This window comes from Solea senegalensis, linkage group LG17, assembly GCF_019176455.1.
Source record: "Solea senegalensis isolate Sse05_10M linkage group LG17, IFAPA_SoseM_1, whole genome shotgun sequence".
In the NCBI taxonomy this organism is placed as follows: Eukaryota; Metazoa; Chordata; class Actinopteri; order Pleuronectiformes; family Soleidae; genus Solea; species Solea senegalensis.
Window position 1 is genome coordinate 20,888,713 of NC_058037.1, and position 21,946 is coordinate 20,910,658.

General features: G+C 43.0%; 3 protein-coding genes across 5 annotated transcripts; 1 reads left to right on the plus strand and 2 right to left on the minus strand.

Moving 5' to 3' along the window:
* Nucleotides 1-2,015: 2,015 nt before the first annotated feature.
* On the minus strand, nucleotides 2,016-6,151 carry pex3 (peroxisomal biogenesis factor 3). The gene is made up of 12 exons (XM_044049612.1): nucleotides 5,925-6,151; nucleotides 5,111-5,242; nucleotides 4,907-4,988; nucleotides 4,722-4,765; nucleotides 4,518-4,639; nucleotides 4,247-4,313; nucleotides 4,117-4,171; nucleotides 3,858-3,996; nucleotides 3,692-3,762; nucleotides 3,473-3,595; nucleotides 3,214-3,310; nucleotides 2,016-3,075 (listed from the first exon to the last, which is right to left on the minus strand). Exons 1-12 carry the CDS (start codon nucleotides 5,995-5,997, stop codon nucleotides 2,992-2,994), a joined length of 1,089 nt encoding a protein of 362 aa, XP_043905547.1. The 5' UTR covers nucleotides 5,998-6,151; the 3' UTR covers nucleotides 2,016-2,991.
* A 1,894-nt stretch (nucleotides 6,152-8,045) lies between these two features.
* On the plus strand, nucleotides 8,046-9,988 carry adat2 (adenosine deaminase tRNA specific 2). The gene is made up of 6 exons (XM_044049633.1): nucleotides 8,046-8,257; nucleotides 8,663-8,767; nucleotides 8,969-9,078; nucleotides 9,418-9,568; nucleotides 9,642-9,714; nucleotides 9,860-9,988. The coding sequence occupies exons 1-6, from the start codon at nucleotides 8,162-8,164 to the stop codon at nucleotides 9,886-9,888; spliced, it is 564 nt and encodes a 187-aa protein (XP_043905568.1). The 5' UTR covers nucleotides 8,046-8,161; the 3' UTR covers nucleotides 9,889-9,988.
* A 3,320-nt stretch (nucleotides 9,989-13,308) lies between these two features.
* On the minus strand, nucleotides 13,309-21,564 carry aig1 (androgen-induced 1 (H. sapiens)). 3 transcript variants are annotated; one of them, XM_044049623.1, is made up of 7 exons: nucleotides 21,496-21,538; nucleotides 21,242-21,361; nucleotides 18,389-18,544; nucleotides 17,512-17,613; nucleotides 14,303-14,418; nucleotides 14,051-14,223; nucleotides 13,309-13,621 (listed from the first exon to the last, which is right to left on the minus strand). In XM_044049623.1, exons 2-7 carry the CDS (start codon nucleotides 21,296-21,298, stop codon nucleotides 13,602-13,604), a joined length of 624 nt encoding a protein of 207 aa, XP_043905558.1. In that variant the 5' UTR covers nucleotides 21,299-21,361; nucleotides 21,496-21,538; the 3' UTR covers nucleotides 13,309-13,601. The 3 variants fall into 3 exon arrangements, with proteins under 3 accessions (XP_043905558.1, XP_043905557.1, XP_043905559.1); XM_044049622.1 differs by having other exon boundaries at nucleotides 21,242-21,564; XM_044049624.1 differs by lacking the exon at nucleotides 21,242-21,361 and having other exon boundaries at nucleotides 21,496-21,541.
* Between the last annotated feature and the right edge of the window lie 382 nt (nucleotides 21,565-21,946).

Below are 21,946 nucleotides of genomic sequence, written 5' to 3' on the forward strand. Positions count from 1 at the left end.
TTACAGCTAGGTTGCTAACCAGAAAGCTAATCCAGCCCAACACAAGCATAATAGCCAGGTTTGCTAACTAGCGACACATTTTAACTTGTTCAAAGACACTAGTAGGATTAGTGAAGTGAACCAAATATTAACTGGTATCAAAAAAAACTCAAACTTTAGGATTTTCTTCATTTTATTTTCTCATTTAAGTTTATTTCTATTGTAAAAAAAAATTAACAATAAACAGAAAATTAAGATGAACCTGAAATTATAAACATGAACAAAATCTTTAACTAATGAAAAAATATAAACTTAATGTTCATTTAAACGACAAAAGTTGACTGAAATAATCATTTACAAAAACTACGCAAGAGATGTTAGAGAAATTTAACAGAAAGTTGCTTAAGAGTTTTTTTGGTGCATAAACATAAACAAAGCAGAAATAATCATTTAAACGAGAAAAAGTCACGTAAAAATAAAACATTACATCACGTGATCATGTTGAATTTAAAGAAACACCTGAAATAACCTTGTGTTTGACCTTAAACCTGCTGCTGAGTCACCGTGACTCTGGAAAGTTCTGGAAAAACCGAGGAAACTCAGCTGATCATCGTCATCTTCATCATCGTCGTCGTCGTCGTCGTCTGTGGCGACTCAGTGGGAAAATTTCTGACACTGAAAACAAGTTAAAAAAAAACAGCTCCACGGTCACATGACCTGAGTCACTGTTGTTCTGCTGGTTTCACAGGAACCAATTAAACACACACGCACACGCACACACACACACACACACACACACACGCAGGTAAATACAGGTTGAATATGTCACATTTTATTTGTATAATCAACTCTCCCACACCAAAGCCCATAGAGAAAACCTCTGCTGCCTCGTGTGGTCACTTTGTGTCACTGATGTTAATCTGAATAAAGTTTTTCAAAAGCAAAATTCATAAAATAAAACATGTGAACTCAGTGATGGAGGCAGCAGCGGATCAACAACTCCTGTGTGTGTGTGTGTGTGTGGGAGAGTGTTAAAGTTCACTCAGTGATACTCATGTCAGTCATGTGATGCAGCTCAACTTGTTTTTTGTGGGAAACGCTGAGTCATCCCTCGCTCTCACTGACTTAACAGACAGACAAACAAAGACATGACGCGGCACTTTCATGTAAGGACGATGATATCAGAATAACTACAAAAATGAAAAATAACATCTTTTTTATTCAAAAATCCCAAAACTGCCTTCAATTGTTATGACAGGAAGTAGTTTGTTATGACAGGAAGTAGTCACACGTGCGTAAAACAAATCAGGTTTCTAGTACTGACCGGGTTGCGACAAAAGGTTTATTGCGTACAGTTTGTTGTCGTTTGCGTGTTTTGAACGCTAAATACATGCGGTTGTTCAGCCACCGTAGAAACACGATGACACAAAATGGCCGCCTGTGGGAAAAACCAAACCAAGTTCATTTTTAAGTCATTTTTTTATTCTTTTATAAACATAAAAGCGTGTGTGTGTGTGTGTGTGTTGATTTAAAATTTAACCTTGTTTAAATTTTTAAATGTTACTCACTGGACCTTTAATTTTTTCATCAGCGTCGTCTCCTTATACGGTCAAATGTCAGAGGAAGATGATGATGTCACCATCTTCTGAGTCACCACACACACACACACACACACACACACACACACACACAGCTTGTGATTAATTTTCCACCATAGAAAATTATTTCCTCCATAAATGAATTAAAACAAAAAGCCCAGTGTCATGCTTTTAAAAAAGTGCTGAGTCACATTAATGAACATTGATCACTTTTTATCTCATGATCGGTGTTTGCTGCTGTGGCGCCCCCTGCTGACACAAAGTGGAGAAATAGAAGGATTCATTATATACATATATGTACAGTATACACATGTATATATCTATGTATATGTACATATATAAGTATAAATGTATGTACATGTATACATATACTTATATATGTACATAAATATATACTGTATGTATAAATGTATATGTATAAATAACAGGAATATTGAGAATATTTGAAACCTCTTTATTAATCATTCTGTCTTTATTTTTACAAATGTACATTTCCAGCGTCATGACATCATCATTTTCATTTATTTCATTTTTAGCACGAGTGAAGAATCAGGAGCTGAGTGGGCGTCGCCGGCCGTCGTCTGCGACTGAAACAGTGAAAGTTGTTTGTTTGATTGAAACCGTTTAAAAACCGAGAAAAAGGAAATCATGTTTTATTCTGAAGATCGAAACTTTCCAAAAACTTCCCTCACAGCGACGCCCGAGTTTAAAAATAGATCTTTGTCCACGCGAGGAACCGTTGAGTGACGTGAAGAAAAGAAAAAGAACATGAACTCATGTTTCTGTTTGTTTTTCACTAAATCTGCTTTAAATTCACACAAAATGAATTAAAACTGTTAAAAAACCCTCTCCTCTGTGACGTGTGATCGTTTAATACGTCAATAAATATAAAAACAACAACTCTACATGTAGTGTATGAAACTAGAAAAACAAAGGTGATGCTCATTTAATCCAATTTAGATATTTAAATTAAAAAAAGTTGGAATTTCATTTTTGAGTCAAAAACTAAATTAAAAAAACATTCAAACAAACAGGAAGTGACGTTAACGCTGTTCAGAGACTTAAATCATGTCTCGACGAGTCGGAGAGTGACACCTAGGGGCCAACTGCTGAAAAACAACAAGAGGAAGAGACTGAAATCAGAAGATTTAACATGTTCTAAAATGTTCTTTTATTTCTACGCAAAAACTGCTGCCGAGAAAACGCACAAGTTTGATTCTGAGACAAACGAAGAAGAAGAAGAAGAAGAAGAAGAAGGGAAAACGTAAACGTGCGACAGGCGACGACGAGAAACCCTCTGGAGATTCCTGTTCCTTCAGTTTTGTGACTTCTCCCAGGATGCACTGCTGTGGTCGCAGTCGCGCCGCCGTCGCACAGAAAAGGGGGAGGAGCTATGTGTGCCCTCCCCCCCGGGTCACTTCTGCAGCTCCTGCGGCGTGCTGAACGTCTCGTACACGTTGGCGGCGAATTCCTTCACCTGGTCATTGAGCAGCAGGTCCTGAAACAGAGGGAGGGGGCGGGATTTAAACACACTCACAATCTACTGAACTCACATTCACAGAGATGCTAACGTCAGAAACGTTGAAGCGTGTGCGTGTGTGTGCGTGTGTGTGTGGGAGAGTGAGTTGTTTTTTACCTGAACAAAGTGACTCGGAATTTCACTGCAGATGGTGTTGATCTGACCGTTGATGATGGGGACGACCTTCGCCAGAGGCAGACTCACTACAGACAGACTGCACGCACACACACACGCACACACGCGCACACACACACACACACACACACACAAATGACAAAGAAAACAAACAAAAACCCACCAACATTACATGAAACATGTAAAAGAGAGAATTTAAAATATTCTGGGAAGGTGTGGGCGTGTCCTTTAAGCAGCTCACCAATCGGGTGCAGTGCTGGGGGCGGAGTCACCAGGAGGCGGGCGGAAGAACTCGGCCAGGTTGTCGAGGAGACGAGAGAAGCCGCGGTTCAGACACGCGTCGAGGACGGTGCTGAAGTTAGGACTGAGGTCACACACACACACACACACACACACACACAATGATGATGATGATGATGATGATGATGATGATGATGATGATGATGAAGGTAAAGTTCACCTGTCCATCATGTCTCTGGTCTCGTTTAACAGCCTGATCGTCATGACGTCGTCTTCTGTCAAACCACACGCCTGAAGATCAAAGAGACACAGCTGTGTGAGTGTGTGAGTGTGTGTGTGTGTGTCTGTGTGTGTCTATGTGTGTCTGTGTGTGTGTGTGTTCTGACCTGGTCAGTGAGGACCTCCTGGTCGTCAGCGAGCATGTACCAGGACAGTGAGCGCTCTGACGTGGACTCGACTTCCGCTCTGATCCAACTGATCTGCTGCTCCAACTCCAGCAGAGACAGAGACTGTTTGAGAGACACACTGTACATACACACACACACACGCACACACACACGCGCGCACGCACGCACACACACACACGCACACTTTAAAAACACACTCACACAGAAGCAGCAACTTCAACGATCACAAACGTCTCACCCTCCCAGTGAGTTCTGCACGGCTTTCTTCACCGCCGACATCAGCTCTGTCAAACCTGGACAGACACACGGACGTCAGGGACCAGACTGAGACAATCGTGTGTGTGTGTGTGTGTGTGTGTGGATCGTACCATCTCCTAACAGGTGCTGGATACTGGACAGATACTGCTGCTGAACATCTGGAGGAGTGAGAGGGGTCTGAAGACGACAACAACAACACAAACAGTCAACGACTTCCAAAGCAAAGGCGGAGTCGAGCGTTTAAGCACTTTCTGAAAGTGTCTTCACTTTTTGAAAATGTCCTCACTCTCTGGAAAAAATGAGGACAATAAATGTGAATGAATGAATGAATGAATGAATGAATGAGTGAATGAATGCATGCATGCATGAATGAATGCTCACAGTGCCGTTCTTCCCCACTGAGTTGTCCAGGTACAAATATCCTCCGATGACGTTGAGCTGGATCCTCAGTAACACGACCAACATGCAGGTGCTGTAAACTGCCACCAGGGTGCGAGTGAAACCTGAACATGGACGACATTAAACTCAGATTAAACAAGCGTCTAATCTCTCTGAGAATGAGATTAGAGAAGACAGTGAACTTACTGAGGATCTTCAAATCTTCCCAGATCTCCAGTTTATTTGCTGGTCTGTGACATAAAAACGTTCACATTCAAGCTCACAATCACGACAGAAAACACTTCATAAGAGTCACTAAAACAGTTCAACCACAGAAGAAGTCACATTAGTGGACATTTGTGTTTACAATGATAGAATAAACAGAGTGTTACTTGGTCTTGAGCAGCGCGGTGAGACTTTCAGAGTTGAGTTGATTGACGATGGCTTCTTTCAGTGGAGGCAACATGGACAACACTGTGACACACACACACACACACACACACACACTTTTATTATTCTACACTTTAACCACGCAGGAATTCAGAGATCCCACCTCCTGGGAGAGGACGGATGGAGGAGTTTGTGTAGTGTCATACCCGTCATGTTGCAGGTCCTCTGGTTGCTTTCAAAGTGAAACTGTCTTCTCGCCTGAGCGATGTACTCCGTCGCCTCCTTCTCCTGCAGCTCCCTCAGCTTCTTCTGGGCATATTTGCCCAGGAAGTAAACGCCTGAGATTCACCAACGAAGAAGAAACACAAGACGTAACTAACATGAGACACAGGAGGAGACGCGACAACATCTGATCTTGTTTACAAATATGTAAAAGTAGATGAAATAAACGTAATAAAACCACACAAGTAAAATCCCTGATAAATGAATAGTGAATTCTGCACATGAACAACAGTATTTTATAAGCACCTTCATGTGCTTATAAAAAGCAACCATACACAAAACAGACAAACAACATTTCATTTAATTTACATGAAATCTAGCAGGTATATTTCTTGTAGGAGGAAAAAATCTTAAATCGAATGTAAATAAACTCATTCACTGGATCGATGCAAGGCGGTTTATGAAATCGTCGCAAAAACAAAGAGCTACAAGATATTCGTTAAGGCAAAAATTCCTGAAACGACCGTCAGCTCATCTTGCCACAGTCGTTAGACAGGAAAGTACAGCAGGTGAGACGTGAATACCTGTAAACAATTGAATTCCTGCCTTTAGGTGGCGGAAATATGAGCCGAATTCAAAAGATAACAGTGTTCGACCACACGTACCGGTGACAGATATTATAAGCTACATTAAATGTAACTATTAAACAAAGACAAGTCTTAATTCTATATTATTAAACAGGGGTTTCGCGTGTTGCCAGTATTTACGAGCACAGTTGCTAACAGGGACAACACTTGCCTCCAACTACAGCTCCGGTGAAAATAAACTTCCGTTTGTGGCGTTTAATGAAATTCCAGACGGAAGAAAACATCCTGCGACAGCGAAGTGTACGAAATATAACTACGCGGGAAACAAAACAACCGACACGCACTTTTAACTTCACGTGGACTCGTTTACGGACATGTTCACGGACGAGTTTTAGCTCCCGATGCTAATGGCTGTCAGAGGCAGCGTGACAACGCAAAGTCAGCACAGTTCACAACTTCCGGCTTTTCATTTCAAATTAAAATACAACTTCAAACCGATTAATATCTTCTTCTTTTTTTAGTATTAGTGAAACATTTGTTCCCCAAAATACGTTCAATAAACAATGATGTAACAATAATTTAACATTTAAATGAGTGTGTCAAAAATACGATCATTTAGGCGACATGTATCATGGGAAAACAATGGTATTTACGTAATAATAAGGTTTACAAACACCAAATATATATATATTTAGTTGCAGCAATGTTGGCAGTGAGGGAGAGATGGTCGTCAAGTGTCACACCCAGGTTCCTTGCGGTATGAGAAGGAGTTACCACAGAGTTGTCGAGGGTGATGGTTACGTCTGTGGTGGGAGAAAAAGAAACTCAGTCTTGTCGAGATTGAGTTTCAGGTGATGGTCAGACATCCACTGAGAGATGTCGGTCAGACAAGCGGTGATCTGTTCTGCTACCTGTGTGTCGGAGCTGGGAAAAGAGAGAATGAGTTGGGTGTCATCGGCGTAGCTGTGATAGGAAAAACCATGAGAGAGAATAACAGAACCAAGAGAGTTGGTGTACAGAGAGAAGAGGAGAGGGCCCAAGACAGAACCCTGAGGGACCCCAGTAGTTAGAGAACAGACACAGATCCTCTCCAGGTTACTCTGTATGTTCGGTTTTGAAGATAGGACAAGAGTAGGGTAAGTGCAGAGCCTGAGACACTAGTTCTTGAAGGGAGGAAGTAAGGATCTGGTGGTTAACACTGCAGAAAGGTCCAAGAGGATGAGCACAGAGGAGAGACATAGTGAATTGGTAAAAGGGAGGAAGGAGGAGGGGGGTGGGGGGATCAAGGAGGTTAGAGAAGATAGAGAAAAGTTTTTGGGGTTAGAGAAAGAGGATTGAATTTTAGTCTGATAGAAAGATTGTTTGGCTGCAGAGATAGAGGCAGTGAAGGTGGAGAGAAGAGAGTGATAGGAAAGCAGCTCGTCCTCCATTCCCTTTCTGCTGCCCGTATCGTGGCTCTCTCAGACAACCACGGGGCTGGGGAGGACTTACGAACCCACCGCGAAGTAAGAGGACAGAGAGAGTCAAGAGAGGAGGACAGAGTAGAGAGGAAGGTGTCTGTGGCAGAGTTGGGATGCATGAGGGAGAAGGAGTCAGCTGAAGGAAGTGCTGATAGAACAACAGGAGAGAGAGGAGGGAGACGGACAAGTGCAATATCTGATGAGATGAGACCATCAGATTGGGAGAGTGGGAGAGAGTAGGAAATGAAGAAATGATCAGAGACATGAAGTGGAGTTACCTTGAGGTCGGAGGTGGAGCAGTCTCTGGTGAAGATGAGGTCAAGGTGGTTGCCGGCTCTGTGAGTTGGTGGAGAAGGAGCAAGTGAGAGAGAAAGGGATGAAAGTAGAAGAAGTCGATCGGATGACTTCCCTGACTGAATAGAAACTAGGTCAAAACAGTAACAGTAACAACTTTCTCTTTGACCGAGCAGACAAAATATCAACAACAAACCTAAACAAGTCAAAAGTCAACCTAGCTAGATACAATAGCGATTAATGAAACAGCAACCACATAAGAAAGACCTACAGAAGTGATATGTTCATTTAAGCACGTTATAACTTTAATTTAACATAAACAATAGCTCACACATATCTTCGTTGTTAACGTTGAACAGGTGAGTTTTCATGATTTCGCCAATAACTTCCCCCAAAACGAACTTTTTATTTCCCTCGCGCTTTTATTTTTATAGGAATAATCCTCTCGTTTCCGGTGCATGTCTTGCTCACTGTAGTAAACTTGTCGCTTTGAAAACATGAGCGCAGAGACATCGAGGGGAACGATCGACTGCTCGCGTCTGGACCAGAGGTGGTCCGTCCAATATTATCTTCCCGCTCATTCAGTCACTCACTTCCGTGTGGTGAATGTGCGCAAGCACGAGACTGACATTTATTCAGTTTAAAAAACACTATTTGTGTTTTTTGTTCATTTAAACTCGTTTTCGTTGTCGCCATGGGAACGCAGACAGGAAGTGACGAGGCTTCAGCGGACACTTTTTATCCGAGTGACGCGGAAATCGAGAAATGGATGAGCAACGCGTTTGACACGGTGATTGTTTTCATCATCGATTAACTGTCATTTTATCAGTTAATCGAGACGGTGTTTGGTCCACCAATAGACACATTTAAAAACCTCCTTTAAATCTTCATATTCAAGCATTTAAACTCAAAAACCCTTTCAATGTAATGCATGTAATGCAGTTCTACACAAACATGTGCATATGTTTAATGTTTGATATTCTTTTTTGTTGTTGTTTTTAGTCGTTTTACTCAGTTTTAATGATTTATTTTATCGGTCTCTGGTGTTACACCAAAGCAAATGTCCATGTTTCTATTTGTCTATACATTCATGTGTCGAAAAGTGTTTTAAAAGCATAAAGAAACGCTGCGTCTGCTGATTGTCTGCTGTGTCATGGTTTCATCAGCTTAACTCAGGTTAAATGTGTCGCTTCAGGCCAAAGATGCTCTGGAGAACGGAGAAGTTCCTGTGGGATGTCTGATGGTTTACGACGACCACGTCATCGCGAGAGGACGCAACGAGGTCAACGAGAGCAAAAACGTGTGGTTTGAAAAAACAAAAAACACATACATGAGAACAAAGCGGCTTCGTTTGTCTACAAATCTACAGCAGAATTATTCATACAGTTACATTTATTCACGAATCCTCAGTTCATTCACTTCTTAAAATCTACGTTTTCCTAATGGAGTTTGGTTTGATGTTTTCCTCTGTGTGTGTGTGTGTGTGTGTGTGGTTTCTCAGGCGACTCGTCACGCTGAGATGGTCGCCCTGGACCAGCTGCTGGACTGGTGTCGCCATAGCAACGTGGACGCGAGGGGTGTGGGCCTGTACGTCACCGTGAGCCGTGTCATGTGTCATATACATCCTATCCTGTGTGTGTGTGTGTGTGTGTATGTGTGTGTGTGAGATGTGTGTGTGTGTGTGTGTGTGTGTGTGTGTGTGTGTGTGTGTGAGTGTGTGTGTGTGTGTGTGAGTGTATGTGTGTGTGTGATCAGAGTGTCCATGTGTGTGTGTGTGTGTGTGTATGTAATGTGTATGTGTGTGTGTGTGTGTGTGTGTATGTGTGTGTGTGTGTGTGTGTGTGAAAAGTGATTGTGTATGTGTGTGTGTGTGTGTGTGTGTGTAAAGTGTGTGGTCAGTGATGTGTGTGTGTGTGTGTGTGTGTGTGTGTGTGTGTAGTGAGTGATCAGTGTGTGTGTGTGTGTGTGTGGCTCGCTCCTTCACTCTCTCTCAGAAATCCCCGTGGTGGTGTTTGGCTGCAGTAACGATCGTTTCGGAGGATGTGGTTCAGTTTTGGATGTTTCGTCTGTGAACTTACCTGAGACCGGGACACCGTTTAAGGTGTGTGTTTGTTCCTGGTGTCGCGTTGTTGTTGTTGTTGTTGTTGTTTACAGTGTGTGTGTGTGTGTTTCAGTGTGTTTCAGGTCACAGAGCAGATGAAGCCGTGGAGATGCTGAAGACTTTCTACAAACAGGAAAATCCAAACGGTGACCAACTTCTTCTTCTTCTCTTTTATTTTATTCCTCATATATATTTACACTCATGGAATAATGTAGTATAGGAATCAAATAAATCTAAAACCTGTGTGTGTGTGTGTGTTAATAACATTCTTTCACTTCCTGTCTGTTTCAGCCCCGAAACCTAAAACGAGGAAGGAGTGAAAGTCATTTTTTATTTCTTCACATGTTGCACATTTCTACTTGCGTTGCACCTTTTTCATGTTTTTGTAACAATAATAAAAAAACTGTGGTTTAAAATAAATACTTTTGTGTTTCTGTTCAGATTTGATTAACCTGCTTGTCCCTCAGTCAGCCTGCAGGGGGAGCCGTTGCACTGATTTCACCTCAACAGAGATTCAACTTATTATAATAATAATAATAATTTAAACAAACATAGAAAGAGTTAAGTTTTCACAATAAAGTGTGAAAATAAAGATCATTAAAATATGAAATAGTTTATGATTATAATTATAATTGTTTCCTTCTTTATTTTAACTGTAAACACGTGATCGTCACAAACTAAGATGTCATCGTCGTCGTTGACGTTTAGCTTCTCTATTTTATACTTTGACATCCTTTAACTCTTCATTCGTCAGCCTGTACACGGAGCATAAAGCCTAATATTAGCTAATACTGACCTGGTATTCCACATGTAAATGTGTGTGACGACACTGCAGGTGATTCATGAGGTTGGACGTGTTCCCTCCTTTGGCTCCTATAGCTTGGTGGCAGCACCTGCACAGTGGACGGCCCTCGTCTATTGCTTTACCGTCTGTGCCTCGTTTAAAGCCAAAATAGTTCCAAATGTGACTTTTGGAGTTTGGTTTTTTTGAGCAAAGTTAGCGGTGCCACTGACAACGTCGCCGCTCGGGCTCGGTGCTTCTGCCACGGTGAGTGTGTTGTCTCGTGTTTGTGACTGTTAGACGTGCACGTGTCTGGGCGAGACACAACTTTAGTTTAGTTTAGAGAAACACACGAACAGCCAATCAGCTAACGGAGGGGCGGACCCAGCGTGCGGAAACAGCCTATCATATCCCCGGACGTCACCAGTAACAAGCAAACAGCCAATCATTCAGCAGCTGTGTATGCTGACAGACACACACACACACACACACACACACAGGTGAAGATTATGACACTTACTCAAGAATCAGGTCAATCAAAGAAGTCAGGAGCCCATGCTGGAGTGAATGAGTAAGTGAATGAGTGAGTGTTGAATGAGTGTGTGAGTGAGTGTTTAATGAGTGTGTGAGTGAGTGAGTGTGTGAATGAGTGAGTGGGTGAGTGTTGAATGAGTGAGTGTTGAATGAGTGTGTGAGTGGGTGAGTGTTGAATAGTGTGTGAGTGAGTGTTGAATGAGTGTGTGAGTGAGTGTGTGAACAACAGTGTTGGAGTGCGAGTGTGTGAATGAGTGAGTGAGTGTTGAATGTGTGAGTGGGTGGTGTTGAATGAGTGAGTGTGTGAATGAGTGTGTAAGTGAGTGAATGAGTGAGTGTTGATTGAGTGAGTGTGTGAATGAGTGTGTGAGTGAGTGCGTGAATGCGTGTGTGTGTGAGTGAGTGAATGAGTGAGTGTTGATTGAGTGAGTGTGTGAATGAGTGTGTGAGTGCATATGTGTGTGTGTGTGGAGTGAGTGAATGGATGAATGTTGAATGAGTGTGAGTGAGTGAGTGGGTGAGTGTTGAATGAGTAAGTGAATGAGTGAGTGTTGAATGAGTGTGTGAGTGGGTGAGTGTTGAATGAGTGAGTGTGAGAGAGTGAGTGAGTATATGAGTGTGTGAGTGGGTGAGTGAATGAGTGAGTGTTGAATGAGTGAGTGTGTGAATGAGTGTGTGAGTGAGTGAATGAGTGAGTGTTGATTGAGTGAGTGTGAATGAGTGTGTGAGTCGCGTGGAATGTGTGTGTGTGTGAGTGAGTGAATGAGTGAGTGTTGATTGAGTGAGTGTGAATGAGTGTGTGAATCGTGTGTGTGTGTGAGTGAGTGAATGGATGAATGTTGATGAGTGTGAGAGTGAGTGGGTGAGTGTTGAATGAGTAAGTGAATGAGTGAGTGTTGAATGAGTGTGTGAGTGGGTGAGTGTTGAATGAGTGTGTGAGTGGAGTGTTGAATGAGTGTGTGAATGAGTGAGTGAGTGTTGAATGAGTGTGAGTGGGTAGTGAATGTTGAATGAGTGAGTGTTGAATGAGTGTGTGAGTGAGTAGTGAATGAGTGTTGATTGAGTGAGTGTGTGAATGAGTGTGTGTGAGTGATGCGTGAATGCGTGTGTGTGTGTGAGTGTGAATGAGTGAGTGTTGATTGAGTGAGTGTGAATGAGTGTGAGTGAGTGAGTGCGTGAATGTGTGTGTGAGTGAATGGATGAATGTTGAATGAGTGTGTGAGTGGGTGAGTGTTGAATGAGTAAGTGAATAGTGAGTTGAATGAATGTGAGTGGGTGAGTGTTGAAAGTGTGTGAGTGAGTGTTGAATGAGTGTGAGTGAGTGTGTGAATGAGTGAGTGAGTGTGAGTGTTGAATGAGTGAGTGTGTGAGTGAGTGTGAATGAGTGTAAATGTGAGTGTCTGAAGTGAGTGAATGGATGAATGTTGAATGAGTGTGTGAGTGAGTGAGTGAGTGAGTGAGTGAGTGAGTGTTGAACGAGTGTGTGTGTGAGTGAGTGAGTGAGTGAGTGAGTTGTCTTTGGGTTAAATTCCTGCCTCGTCTACATGTGTCCTTGAGGAAAGACACTTCCATGTCCATGTTGCAGTATGTGAATGTGTGAATGGGTGAAAACTGTAGACTAGAACAGCCAATCAGCTAACGGAGGGGCGGACCCAGCGTGCGGAAACAGCCTATCATATCCCCGGACGTCACCAGTAACAAGCCAACAGCCAATCATTCAGCAGCTGTGTCGTTCGGTTGCAGTAGTTACAATGTGGGTTTGTTTACAAGGGAGTAGCATGCAGTGAGAAGCCGGGAGGAGAGTAGCGGAGACTGGATCCGGTACTATAGTAATCCACGGTAGTACCGTCGTGTAGATTTTCTAGTATAGTAGGAACCGTTACGATTTGGCACCGCGGTGTAGCGTGTGAACCGTGCAATCTACACTGACATGATGCTCACGTTACGATCAGATGTCCGTCACAGCTGTGCAGCTCGGTTCAGCAGCTGTTACAGAGCCTTCTCTCAGAGGTGTCCCTCAAGGCTCCATACCAGGCCCGACACTTTTCAATGTCAACGCCCACATTTACACCTGTGACAAACAGCCGCGAACTAACAAACGACACCTTTAACACAGTGTACAACACACAGTGTACACACTGTGTGTTGTACACTGTGTGAGCAGGAGACGACTTTGTTTCGAGGTGTTTGTGATTATTTTCATGTGTCACTCTAACGGACGCAATACACACTCTTTATAAAATCTGAAAAAAAAGGTCCAAAACTTAAACTGCGATCGTTTAAAAATCATAATATATATCACAACTTTGACTCAGGAGAGAAAAGTCTCAAGTCTCAAGTGGGCGGGGTTTTCCATGCGTGTGTATGTGGAAATTATTTGCAGTTTTTTTGGCGATTTTTGTAGTCATTCAAACTGAAGCAAAAGTATTTTTAACTTAAACTTTATTGGCGGTCCTTCCACACGTGTTTATGTGATGTAATGAAGCATAATATAAATAAAACAGATGAACACATGAATGTTCACTACTTTCACTGTAGCTTATGAATGAATGAATTATTCACGTTTACTATCCTCTGCAAAATAAAAAACAGATGATCGTCGACTCTTCTTTGTTGTTGTCATGGAAACTGTTCAGAAGGTCGCTTGTTTTATGTCTTGTGCTGTCCTGGACAGGTGGGGGCGCTACAACTCGTCCTCCTGCAGCCGGCGAGAGAAGGTCACTCACCTTTGACCTTTGCTGTGACCGGGAAACACAAAAGAAACCACATTAGAAAACAAATGTGTGTGTGTGTGTGTACCTGTGTGTGCATGTACCCGTGTGTGTGTGCGTGTGTGTACCTGTGTGTGTGTGCGTATGCGTGTACCTGTGTGTGTGTACCTGTGTGTACCTGTGTGCGTGTACCCTGTGTGTCGCTGTGTGTGTGTGTACCTGTGTACCTGTACCTGTGTGCGTGTACCCTGTGTGCGTGTACCTGTGTTTGTGTACCTGTGTTTGTGTGTGTACCTGTGTTTATACCTACCTGTGTTTGTGTGTACCTGTGTGTGTGTGTGTACCTGTGTGTGTGTGTACCTGTGTGTGTGTGTGTGTGTGTGTACCTGTACTACCTGTGTTTGTCGTGTACCTGTGTGTGTGTGTGTACCTGTGTGTACCTGTGTGCGTATGTACCTGTGTGTGTGTGTGTGTGGTCCCAGATGTAGCCGTTGAGGATTTCTCCGAGGACGTAGAAAACTGCGATCACCGCCATCATCACGCTGAAGAAGGCGACTCGAGCGAGCGGTGTGATGCGCTCCAGCACCGGGTAAACCCACATGCCGGTCACCTGATGCACCCAACACGTCCTGAGGGGGCGGAGCCACAGACAGGTAAGGTGATGACTCTTGAACTCACCTTGAATTTAAAGCAGAAACGTTTACGCACCACAGGATGTATCCTACGCCAAAGCAGCACACCGCCACTACGCCCCAAAGCCTTCTGGGATATCGATGGTGGGTGGTTCTCATCTCGATGATGATGAAGGGCAGGACAGTGGTATGCTGACAGACACACACACACACACACACACACACACAGGTGAAGATTATGACATTTACTCAAGAATCAGATCAATCAAAGAAGTCAGGAGCCCATGCTGGAGTGAATGAGTGAGTGTTGAATGAGTGTGTGAGTGGGTGAGTGTTGAAGGAGTGTGTGAGTGAGTGTGTGTGAATGAGTGAGTGAGTGTTGAATGAGTGTGTGTGAGTGGGTGAGTGAATGAGTGAGTGTTGAATGAGTGTGTGAGTGAGTGAGTGAGTGTGGAATGAGTGTGTGAGTGAGTGAGTGAGTGTGTGAATGAGTGTGTGAGTGAGTGAATGAGTGAGTGTTGTGTGTGAGTGAGTGAGTGAGTGAGTGAGTGAGTGAGTGAGTGAGTGTGTGTGAGTGAGTGAGTGAGTTGTCTTTGGGTTAAATTCCTGCCTCGTCTACATGTGTCCTTGAGGAAAGACACTTCCATGTCCATGTTGCAGTATGTGAATGTGTGAATGGGTGAAAACTGTAGACTAGAAAAGCTCAATACAAATACAGACCATAATACCAACTCTTCTTCTTCTGATTTTATTTGGTAGTAATGAGGAACAAAGAGACTTAGAGGAATTCTGGTGGAGTAAAAATATATAATAATATAAATAAAGTATTTGTAATTTGTTACATTACAAAAGAACTACTGTCTTTGTCCACTGTCTATCTATCTATCTATCTATATTAAATGATATGATATATATGATAAGATTTTTTCCCCCACATCACCCAGCTTTACTTTGAATATTCTACACCTTGAAAAGCCAACAAGATGCATTCAAGAAACCTTGTAAATTTGAATACCTTCTGCAAACACACCTCTGATTTACAAAAATAAAATGTTCCTATCTATTCTCACTGTCTGAGAGTGACAATACACTGTACGTACACTGTAAATACACAGTAAAATATACTGTAAATACACAGTAAAAACACTGTAAAATACACTAAAACCCTGTAAATACACTGTAAAATCAAATAACAAACACCTATTATTACCTTTCATTTCAGACAAAACCTGCCGTATTTTCTTTAAATTAAGGATATTTATGTGCATTAAACAATTACGTCGACTATAGCTGTGGTCAAATTCTGCTTTAACACAAATAATTGGGCTTCAAACTTAAAATATTTGGTCTATTCCATGTATTTTAATCAATATATTTAATATTTAATTCATAATATCTGCAGATATCCTCTCATGTCACATGTCGTATAGATATCATATCCATATATTGCTCAGAGGTCAGAGGTCGTGCTGTGACCCTCGTGTGACCTTGTTGGATTTCTGGGCTCAGAACTTTATGTCTGCCGTTTATAATGGTCCTAATAATCATGTGATCCGACGTCGGCACGGACAAGACCAGCAGAGAAACAAACAACAACGACAACAACAATGATGAATCATCCACTGCTTGACTTTCTTTACTCTCTGCACTGACAGAGCTGCTCCACATGTTCACACACACACACACGCTCCACATCCAACACTCTACCCCTCCCTCCTCCGATGGGAACAGTGACATGGTTGCCATGGAGACCGGCGTAAACAAACAACAGTGATACCATGGAATACCACAAAATATTTACAACCGCTGGACGCACACACTGTACGAATGTCAGGGGTGTTGAACACACACACACACACACACACACTGGTGATGTTTTGGTTGTTTTGGTCCTTGGCAACGCCACCATAGCAACCACTCAGCTATTACATCAGCTCATGAAGTATGAGAACACACACACACACACAATGTGCTGTGGAATCATGATTTCACATGATCTGATTTTAAAACGCAGTTATCAGTCAGTTGACATGGCGTGTTAGCCTAGCGTGTTAGCCGCTGTCCGCACATAAAACGATAAAACCCACTTTCTGTCAAAGCAAAATCAAAGCTAACCACAGATAAATGACAAAGCTTCTCCGGCGACATCTTTGACGGCTGGTGATTTGTCGCGACGCGAGTCAAGCGAACTTTCACATGATCTTTAACACGTCTAGATACAATTTAAATATCAACCGTCCACACCCTCTGAACCTGAACCGATATCATCACGATACGATATTTAAGTCACAATACGATATTTAAGTCATTTAAGTCCTGTGATATTTAAGTCATATCACGATATCATCACAAAAGCGAATAATCGCGATATTTGAAAGCGATACGATATCATCCGCGATATTTAAGTCACAATCGATATTTAAGTCCCCAATCACGATATTTAAGTCTGTCACGATATTTAAGTCTGTCACGATTTCATCACAAAACGATATCATCACAATATTTAAGTAATACGATATCATCACAAAACGATATCATCATGATATTTAAGTAACAATACGATATCATCACGATACGATATCATCCGCGATATTTAAGTAACAATACGATATCATCCGCGATCACGATATCATCGCGGGCGATATCATCACAATATTTAAAGTAACTATACGATATCATCACGATACGATATCATCACGATAAGATATCATCACGATATTTAAGTCATGATACGATATTTGAGTCACGATACGATATTTAAGTCACAATACGATATCACAAAGCGATATCACAATATTTAAGTAACGATACGATATCATCACGATACGATATCATCATGATATTTAAGTCACAATACGATATTTACGTCATGATACGATATCATCACGAAACGATATCATAATATATAAGTAACGATATGATATCATCACGATATTTAAGTCAGGATACGATATCACAAAACGATATCATCCCGATATTTAAGTAACGATGCAATATCATCACGATATTTAAGTCACAATACGATATGTAAGTCAAGATACGATATTATCATGGTATCATCACGATATTTAAGTCACGATGTGATATTATCATGATACAGGATTATCACGATATTTGAGTCACGATGCAATATTATCACAAAATGTAGGTAGCGGTACGATATTTTCACGCTATGAGTCGTGACAGGATATAGTTCAAATTGTTTGTCATTCATTCAAACATCCGCTCTCATCACGCACATGAATCCTGCTGACGTAGAAACAGTGGATGAAAGGATGAACTCACCATGCCGTGGTTGAGCCACTGAGGGATGAAGTTGTCCAGGAGTTTGGGGTAAACCAGCTCTCTGTCGTAGAGATACAGGATCCAGAACGTGAAGACCACAAACTGACGGGAGACACAGACACAGAGTTAGTTCGGAAAATTGCTTTTGGGCCGCATGAGTATTTGTTGTTGCAGTACCACGAGTGGCCACCATGACAACATGTCTTCAAGGCAGAGGGTGCGGAGCTCTAGCCACTCCATCCAGTTGTGCTGAACTTCCTGTACAGTTCTGGACTTCCAGCATTTTTGACGGTATTGAGGAACCGTTACGATCAATAAACCGTAGCGTTTAATTGTGAAATTGAGTAATTGTGACAGATAAGGACTCATATTCTAATTTTAATAAGTTCATCTTCTGTTAAAGACAAGACGAGCGGGAGAATCCAGAAAAGATTATTATTACAGAAAACAGTGCTAATGTGTCTGCAGCAGATGGTCTGGACTCGGGCCAGTCCATGTTCTGTAGGGCGGGGTGCGCGTCTTCACACACACATACACACGCAGTGAACAAAAAAGTCGACCGTAACCACGGCCTCAACGCAACAGGAAGTCAGCCATTTTGAATTTTGCCGTCCATTTTGGCCATAAACGAGTGAGACACATCAGAGGCGAAAAGTTGTTGAAAGGTTGCCGAGGCGATGGAAACACAACATTACACAACACAACACAACATTACTCTGAGCTTGTTAGTGAAGGTGGACAAAAACTGAGCGAGAGACGATTATACAGCAAACACATGACTCAAGGTTTGGATTTCTGCAAGCCCAGCTGATCCTTCCCCAGTGTGTGTGTGTGTGTGTATGTGTGCGCGCATGTGTGTGTGTGCGTGTCCACTCACCGCTCCGACAGGAAACGCCAGCACGGCCATCATCCAGTCCCTCAGGCCAATCAGCTTCCTCAGCTGCCGCTCCTGCTCCCTGCTGTCGCCTCCCTTAGTCAGCAGACTGGACACATCGATCAGGACACACACGCCGAAAAACACCGCCTGGATCACCTGCACGCACACACACACGGCTCAGCGGGGGGGCGCTTTAACAGCCGCCACACTGTCACTTGACAAGCACTTAGAAGAGACAGACGGAGGAGAGGAAACAGGTTTGATGGCAAAAATGTTCACAGGAAGAAACAAGGACAAAACTGGGATTTATTTTTGTGTCTGAAGCTGAAACTCATTTTAGTCCCAGTCGAAAAGACTCAACGGCACAAATGTCTGACACATTCAGAACTGTGGGACGGACTAAACCACTCACTCTCTCACACCAAAGCCCAGAGAGAAAATCAGTGATTTTAGCTGCTGGTCCTCTGCTGCCTCGTGTGGTCACTTTGTGTCACTGACGTCAATCTGAACAGAGGATAGTTTTACAAAATCAGACATTAGAACTCAGTGATGGAGGCAGCAGTGGATCAACAACTCCTGTGTGTGTGATGTTAAAATCACTGGTTTTCTCAATGGGCTTTGGTGTGGGAGAGTGAGTGGTTTACAAACTTGAGTTTCCTGTTGGAAAAGTGCTGCCTAGAGATGAGATACAGACGCAAATGTGTTCTTAAAGTATCCTCGACATCAGCGGGTGTCGATTTGACTTCATCCGTCTTTTGTTAAGTGGCTAAAATGGGCTTCTTCACCTCAGTATCCTGCTGCTGTGACTGAACTGACTTCTCAGCACTTAACTCTTAGGGATTAAACTCACTAACAATGGACGACGACTTCCCGAGCCCCGGCGGTCGCTCGCCACACAACACGTTTGATTCGCTCTGAAGCGCCGTGATAAAAACAAGAGTGGATTCACGGATTCCAAACGCTCACACAGGCTCCGTGTTCCGGTCTGCGTCATCAAACACGGGGACCGATAAACTCAGAATGGTGGACCTGACCTTCTCTCACACACACACACACACTGTGGGAGTATCTGGTGTTGCCCGACAGGTGAGAAGAAGTCTGGGCTTTAAAACCATCACAATGCACTTATACACATTCTATTATCATCATTCTTTGAGCATGTGTGTGTGTTACTCAAAGCCCCTATCCCGACATAGCTCACATGCTACGTAGATAAAGGGGTTTCAATGAGAACGCAGCTAGCAACGAGGCTGTGAACAAAGAGCGTGAAATGATCTAAACGCAATTGTGTGTGTGTGTTTCAATATGCAGGGGTGTTGCACACACACACACACACACACACACACACACAGAGCAACATCTGGCTTAGTCACTGTGTGTGTGTGTGTGTGTGTGCGCAGGTCGTTAAAAACACAGTTAACCAGGATGAGAGGCCTTAATGTGGAAAATATGACCCAGCAATTTTGGTCTGCGCACTGCGCTGCACACACACACACACGCACACACACACACACACCTCTTATATCAGATATCGTAAAAAGATAAAGCTGTAAAAAAAGTCAGATGACAGCATTTTTTGCACAAAAACGTAACACACTCTCACAAGATTACATTCTCAGCGTCCATCACCAAAAATAAAGTGTGTATGAACTATCGTTACTTTTCTTCATTAAAAGTCGACAATAGATCATTCTCCAACGTGTACACACACACACACACACACAGACACACACAACCTGTGCAAACAGAACGGTCTCTTTGTCTACACACATACACACACACATTGTTCAGTATGAATGGGAACTGTGTGTGTGTGTGTGTGTGTCTAAGGCCCAATTGACAAAGTAAAGTCTAAAAATCTAATTTCACTTCAGTCCGGTCGTTACGTTAAAGGTCCGTTTGCGTGTTTGTTTGTTTGTTTTTATGATTGTCAGGTGAGTCAGGGATCTACGGTGGCCTGCGCGCACCAGAAAACACCTTGTTGTTGTTCTTTGTTTTGCATCATCTTGCTGCTTTGTCCCTTTCGAGCTCCTGTATAAATATGGAAGTACAAGAAGACACAGGAGATCCCGGATTAACACAGACAACTCTTCTGTCCTCTAAACTAGAGCTTTAGACGTGTTTGTAGCATCAGTCATGTGACCTTACTCATCAGTCATATGACCTTATTCAGTGGTGGAAATGTCCTCACTTCTGAAAATGTCTTCACTTTCTAGAAATGTCTTTGACAGACGAGAGTGTGTACGGCTAATGTTGACGCACTCAGCAACAGGAAGTGCTGTTTGGAAACCTCAGTTGGGACGATGTAGCGTTTATTGTGTTATGTTTCATATATACATAATCATACATACATACATACACACACAAATATATGTGTATATGTACATATGTATATACATATGAATTATAGTACTTGTACAATGTGCAGTCTCACCACTAGAGGTCACTAGTTCTCACAGACTGGTCACTGACAGTGGAACAGGTGTACCTAATAAAGAGGCCGGTGAGTGCGCGTTGTCAACAGACGTGCGGCGCGCTCCCGTCCGCTCGAGTGCATCTGTGTAACGGCTCCGCGCTCGGCTAACAGGTGAAGCCACGGGGTTAAAACGCCGGTGAGGCTCCGGCGGAAGCGGCTACACGGTGTGAACCCGCCTCTTCTGCCTACCGGGAAACCCCGTACCAGTGAGCGGAAACGAGCAGCGGTCACTTTTAAAAACTAAAACAAAACAAAAAACAAACAAACACCGGCCATGACGACACAGCCTGAAGCTAACACGCGAGCGCCGGAGCTCGGGTTAGCGTGCAGCTAGGCTATGCTAGGCTCGGCTAAGGTACGCGAAGAGCTCGTCTCACCAGGTCGATGAAGGTGAGGAACTTCCAGCTGCCGCCGTACGTCTGGTGCGCGGGCATGTCCAGAGCTTTGTAGTGACACAGGATGGAGAAGTACGAGAGGAGGATGGCGACGCGGAGAACCTGCGAGGGGATCAGCGCCATGATGACGGTGAGGATGAAGCTCGCGCTCTCTCTCTCTCTCTCTCTGTCTGTCTGTGTGTGAGGTTCACCTTTAACCTCCTGCTCCTTGTGCTCCCTGTATTTCTCTTTGTTACCTGAGTGAAGCTTCTTCTTCCTCCTCCTCCTCAGTCTGAGCTCTGCTTCCGTGTTATCGTCATGACGTCAGGGGAGGGCCCCCCCCACCCCCCTCCTCGCCTTCCTTCGACACTTCAAAGAACATTTATGTATAAAAAAAACCATAAAAACAAGCGACTCAAACACATGAGCAGGTTTAGATGCTTTATGGTCAAACATATGGCCCGCGGGCCAGAAGCTGCCCACCACAGGGTCCACTCGGGCCACGGGCTGTGATGTGTATCAATGGTAAACTTACTGGCAAAATACACGATTAAAACAAATGTAATAAGGATAATGTGTACCAAGTTAAAAATACTCACAAAATAAACATGATCATAATAGCGTAGAAAATTCAAAAATTATGACAAAATGAGTTCACGACACTGATACAAACCATTACCAAATGAGAAAGAAAATAAAGTAGAAGTG